Source organism: Sinocyclocheilus rhinocerous, unplaced genomic scaffold, assembly GCF_001515625.1.
Source record: "Sinocyclocheilus rhinocerous isolate Xijiao unplaced genomic scaffold, SAMN03320098_v1.1 scaffold359, whole genome shotgun sequence".
NCBI lineage: Eukaryota > Metazoa > Chordata > Actinopteri > Cypriniformes > Cyprinidae > Sinocyclocheilus > Sinocyclocheilus rhinocerous.
This window is the reverse complement of record NW_015652307.1, coordinates 72346-78744: the sequence shown is the minus strand read 5'-3', so window position 1 is coordinate 78744 and position 6399 is coordinate 72346. Positions and strand designations below refer to the sequence as shown.

The 6399-nt window shown below is 35.7% G+C and overlaps 1 protein-coding gene across 1 annotated transcript in view; it reads left to right on the top strand.

Annotated features, from left to right (window-relative positions):
- Positions 1 to 6399, top strand: part of LOC107714751 (FH1/FH2 domain-containing protein 3-like) — an 84737-nt gene that overhangs the window by 33724 nt on the left and 44614 nt on the right. The window contains exon 3 of the mRNA XM_016520714.1: positions 246 to 342. Coding sequence (XP_016376200.1) covers positions 246 to 342 — 97 coding nt within the window. The remainder of the gene's footprint in view (positions 1 to 245; positions 343 to 6399) is intronic.

The following is a 6399-nucleotide window of genomic DNA, read 5'->3' as shown; positions in this document are numbered from 1 at the left end:
TTGTATTTTAATCCAGGGGTACACAGCGTAGGTCTGTGTCGACTCAGGTGTGTGTGTGTATGTGTGTGTGTGTGTATGTGTGAGTGTGTGTGAGTGAGTGAGTGAGTGAGTGAGTGTGTGTGTGAGAGAGAGAGAGAGAGAGAGTGTGTGTGTGTTGTGTCTGGTCAATATCTTTAGGGCATTTCTGATTTATTGCTATTATCTTCTGTTCTAAGCATTATTGCTTGTTTTCTCTGTGTTTTCAGGAGGGGAAAGAAGCACAGTGTGATTTTACGCACTCAGCTGAGTGTCCGTGTTCACGCATGTATCGGTGAGTCTCAGACACACACCAACACACACATCTGAGTGAACATGAAGCATCAGTGATCAGTTATACAGCAGCAAGGCTCTTCTGATCACCAAGGCTGCATTTATTTGAACAAAAATACAGTAAAAATTGTGAAATATTATTACAATTTAAAGTAGCTGTTCTCTATGTGAATATCTGTTAAAATGTAATTTATTTCTGTGATCAAAGCTGTATTTTCAGCATCATTACTCCAGTCTTCAGTGTCACATGATCTTCAGAAATCATTCTAATATGCTGATTTGCTGCTCAAGAAACATTTCTGATTATTATCAATGTTGAAAACTGTTGTGCTGCCCAATATTTTTGTGGAAACCGTCATACATATTATTTTTCAGGATTCACAGATGAACAGAAAGTTCAAAAGATCAATATTTATTTGAAAGAGAAATCTTTTGTTACATTATAAATGTCTTTACTGTCACTTTTGATCAATTTAATGCATTCTTGACGAATAGAAGTGTCTTTAAAACAGCTGTTTTCAATTATAATTTTCCACTATTTTTACTGTATTTTTGGTCAAATAAATGCAGCCTTGATGAGCAGAAGAGACGTCTTTCAGAAATCCTTATGCTGTAATATTGTGTGCATTATTAATCGTTTTTGCCGTAAGGAAGTGCAAAGATCTCAGTAGGTGTCAGACTGTGGTTTGTGTGACTGGTGTCAGCGAGTCTAAGTTAAAATCACTATAAAGCGTTTGAGCTGATCAAAACTGCTGATTTGAGTTTGATGTGTGATCGCATTTCCTGTGTCAGCGCAGAGGGACATTTGACACCTGTGAGTGTGTGAGTCTTTTTATATCGTTCCTTATAACACCGGGGCTGAATTAATCTTGAGCTAAAAGAGCTCACACAGGCTAGAACTGTTTCATGAAGAGGATGACAATCTTGATTCATTATACTGACCAATTTATCAGTTATTCTATCCTTTGCTATCACATCAATAGTGGGTAACACACAACCCACCACAGAACCTGCCTTTTTTATGAACTTATTGAGTTTGATCTTCTCCTTCTCCAACAATCCCCCTCCCCAGCAGGTAACAGCATACAAGATCACAGATGATACCACAGAATCATAAAAGGTCTTCAACAGTACCTGACATTTACCAAAGGATCTCAGTCGCCTTAATAAATGAATGCGACTCTGACCCTTCTTATAAACCTGTATCGTATTGTCAGACCAATCAAGCTTGGTATTCAAATATACACCCAGGTACTTATATGATGTGACAATCTCCATTTCTGACTCTTGTATATTCACTGGCACCACTTGATGAGGATATCTACTAAAATCAAGCACAATTTCCTTAGTCTTACTAGCATTAAGCCTAAGACAATTTGTTTCACACCAGTCCACAAAACTCTTTAAAAGCTCCCTATATTCACTCATCATGATCCTTTATACAGCCAACAATTGCAGAATCATCAGAAAATTTCTGGAGATGACAGTTTTTGGAGTTGTACTGGAAATCTGATGTATAAAAAGTAAATAAAAACGGAGCTAAAACAGTTCCTTGAGGAACACCAGTGCTACTCGTAACTACTTGGGACACACAGTTCTGCCTCCTTACATACTGTGGTCTATTTGAGAGGTAGTCCATTAACCAACTGACCATACTCTGGTGTAATCCAGCATTTTCTAACTTATTCTTGAGTAATGCTGGCTGGATAGTGTTGAATGCACAAAAAAAAATAAAAAAAATGTGATTCTAACGGTCTCTAAATGACTTAGAGATTTATATAAAAAATAAATGATTGCATCATCAACCCCAACACCAGTTTTGTAAGCGAACTGCAGTTTATCCTCAGCAGCACTCAATAGCTGCTTAATATAATTTAAGACCAACCTCTCAAAAACCTTCATCAACTGAGCCATTAAAGCTATTTATAGCTAGCATTTTTAGCTATCTATAATGTGAGAACTCAGTGGGATTAATTTTCTTAGGGACTGTTACTACACATGATGTCTTCCATAAAACAGGTACCTTTTCCAATCGCAAGCTCAAATTAAAAATTTAATGAATTACCCAACAGATTTGATCAGCACAGGCTTTAAGAACTCCAGCACTAATACCGTCAGGGCCTGCAGATTTCTTCTTTTTAATTCTCCTCAACCCACTTCTTACTTGTTTCATCGATACAGCAAACTTAGGATCAGACTCACAAGTGGGAAAATAAGATGATCTTAAAACTGAAGGAGGATCTAAATAGGAACTCTGCCGTATACCATCTGGAAGGGAAAATTTTAAATCACTAGATCCTCATCAAATCTATTAAAAAATATATTCATTTCATGCACCCACGTCTGTCCACCAGGGGCAGTATATCCCTGTACTCTATTTCCATTACCAGACATCCTGTTTAAATCACTCCATACCTCTCTCACATTCTTCTGTTGTAACTTTTGTTCCATTTTTAATTTATAACACGCCTTCCCCTCCTTAATTTTAACTTTTAATAATTTCTGTACCTGCTTCAGCTCCTCTCTATCACCCACTAAGAAGGCCCTCTTTTTTCCATTTAATAACGCCTTTAACTCAGGGGGTAACCCATGGCTTGTTATTTGAGTAACATTTAACCTTTTTGGTGGGTACTGTGTTATCAACACAAAAGTTTATGTAGTCTGTAATACACTCTGTTAAACTATCGATGTCCTCGTCATGCGATTTACATAGAACTTCCCAATCCGTAGTCTCAAAACAATCCATTAATGCCTCTTATCGAATGTGTGAAGTTTGGGGAAGATCGGACATTGTATGGCTGACGAAATAAACTACGTGCATGCAATGTCGTGGTCAGTTAAGTCATGAAGTTACCAAAAAGGCGACTAAAGCTGCCTTAAAACTGTGCATGCATGTAATATATTTTATATGAGTCACATTTATGTCCCTGAAATGGTTTTCAAAACTGTCCTGGAGCAGCCCAAATCTCCCTCATCTAACACACCCGATTTAACTCATAAGCTCATTAATAGAGACTTTAAGACCTGAAGTGGGTCAAAAAAAGGTAAAAAGAGTTGAGAGAAAATACGATGCGTGTCAGATCCGCGTCACGTTCAGCAGCGGCAGCTCTTAAAGAAATAGCAGCCAAAACAACCTAATAACCAGCTACTGTGATGTCTATTAATCAAAGGACAAAGGGAAAAAAGAGGAAAAAATAGCTTTTATAGCTTTAAGGGTTCATCTATATTTAATTTAGAATTTAGTGTTTGATAACTTCAATTTCAATTTCTGTATATTTCTGCTGAAGGGCACAGGTAAATATGACATTTATTATAATGGGTTTATGTGAAGATTGTTTTAAGTTCACTTAAATTAGAAGTTATTTTTTAAAGTCTAATAAATGATAAATTGATAGCTCTCAATTATACTGTAATGTTGAATGGGGGGGGGCAATTTAATAGAGAAATCAGTATTGGTATCATTGATACTGTCCTTCTGTCATAAAAAAGATGCCATTAAACAAATATTAAAAAATATACTGTCTTTATGTTGTTTGTACATTCATTTGAAGATTGAATGTGAAATTATTGCAATATAAAAGTATATTTAAAAACTTTAATGTTAGGTGGGATTAATCGCAATTAATTCCAGAAAAATGTGCAATTAATTAGTTAATTTTTTTAAATCGATTGACAACACTAGTTATATTACAAATGTTGAAATTTCCATGAACTGAGATTAATAAAATGCTATAGATTTTTTTTTTCATTGTTAGTTCATGTTCAACTAGTGTTACCATCATCAGGGTTAAAATAGTTAAGTAACACTAAAACCAGAAAACAATTTTTGAAATAAAACTTCAACTGAAATAAAATAAAATATTTGAAAACTTAAACTTATTTTATTTTAGCTAGCTTCCAAGGCAACATTTCTCATTTTCAGTTTAAAGTATTAAAATAACTCAAAATAAAACTGAAATAAAAATTTATGAAAACTACATAGACGTAAAAATGACAAAAACACACAACAAAATTACAAAAACTTTAACTAAAATTAAAATTAATAAATAAATAAATGTATGTAAAATATACAAAATATAATATAAAAAATAATTTAAATATAATTCAAATTTTGATTAAAAACTAGTGGTACTAAAATGAACCTGGTTACCATTTATTGAAATATTAACAAACTCTTTATATATTTTAATATAAAATTATAAAATCTTAAAATGTGTATGTTTATATATTATAGTATGCTTATATTTATGTGTATATAAATCTAGTTTTGATTGGCAGAATCCAGCATGACAGTGTTATTTGTGAGACAAAGTGTTTTTGCTGAAGTTGATTATGTAATATTGACAGTAAATCTGAACTGAATCTAGAGTCTGAATGTGTTTTCTAACTCCAGATGGCTGTTTTGAACTCGAGTGATTCATAATGTGAATCAGTTGTTACATTGATTCAGATGAATCATCTGATCTTTTGATTTGAGTCCATCATGATCCAAATGAGCAAGCAGCTTCATCACGTGATTATTGAATGTATTTGCTCAGTGGCTCTGCTCCGTCTGGAGTGAGTAAGTGCTCTGATATCAGAGCTGAAGTGCCTCTGTAACTGATATAACGGGGTAATTTTAGCAGCTGCTTGATGATCTGGATGCCGTTTGCGCAGCAGCGTTTCTGCGATATCTTTAGAAAGTGTTCATAAGACAGAAACATGTGAAAGAGAGACTGCAGAGGTCAGAGACCGCGAGGTTTAATTACCTGCTGGATCACACACGAATAATGCACTAAATATAAAGTTAAAAACACTCAATTTAAAATTATTTTAATTTTAATTAGAGCCTGACGCTCGGTGTCCTCAACAACAGCAGTCAGTCGCGCCTTTAAAAACCAGCAGCATTTACAGGAAAAACGAGTGGGTGTGTGTGTGTGTGTGTGTGTGAGCGAGCGTGCGTGCGTGCGAGTGCGAGAGTGTGTGTGAGTGTGAGTGAGTGAGTGAGTGAGTGAGTGAGTGAGTGAGTGAGTGAGTGAGTGAGTGAGTGAGTGAGTGAGTGAGTGAGTGAGTGAGTGAGTGAGTGAGTGAGTGAGTGAGTGAGTGAGTGTGTATGTGTGAGTGTGTGAGCGAGCGTGCGTGCGAGTGCGAGAGTGTGTGTGTGTGTGTGTGTGTGAGCGAGCGTGCGTGCGTGCGAGTGCGAGAGTGTGTGTGAGTGTGAGTGAGTGTGTGTGAGTGTGAGTGTGAGTGTGAGTGAGTGTGTGTGTGTGTGAGTGTGAGTGAGTGAGTGAGTGAGTGAGTGAGTGAGTGAGTGAGTGAGTGAGTGAGTGAGTGAGTGAGTGAGTGAGTGAGTGAGTGAGTGAGTGAGTGAGTGAGTGAGTGAGTGAGTGAGTGAGTGAGTGAGTGAGTGAGTGAGTGAGTGAGTGTGTGTGTGTGAGTGAGTGAGCGAGCGAGCGAGCGTGCGTGCGTGCGAGTGCGAGAGTGTGTGTGTGTGTGTGTGTGTGTTTTCTGAGGTCATGAGTTTAACATCAGTGTGTTTCTGCTCACAGACTGTAAAGCCATCAGCCTCTGTTTACAACACGACACACACACACACACACACACAGTCCTGCCAGTATGGCTGAAAAACACACATGTAAACGTCAGCAAAACTACACAAACGCACAAATTCCTGTCAACATGACAGCTGCTGAAAACATCTGCATGGTTATGTCATCTAGCCTACTGTTCGAGAGAGATTTAAATCAATTGTATTTTTGTATTTTATATTTATATATTTAATTTCATATGTGTGTGTGTGTGTCTATATATATATTTTTTTTATATATCATTTTAATTTAAGTGAAGTTTACACTATGTTGGTGCTGATATCCTCATGGTGTCAGCTCTGTCCTGTCGCATTAAAAAGCCCATAAATATAACTTTAAAAAAAAAAAGTTTACACTGCAACAAACTGTTATACACAATAAATTATTTTATATTATTTTTTTATGGTATTTGATTTCTACTACGTTTTATTTTGTATATTTATATACTATATATTTATATATTGTTTTTTTTTATTTTTTGTATTTATATTTTAGATTCTATATATTTATATGTATATTTTTT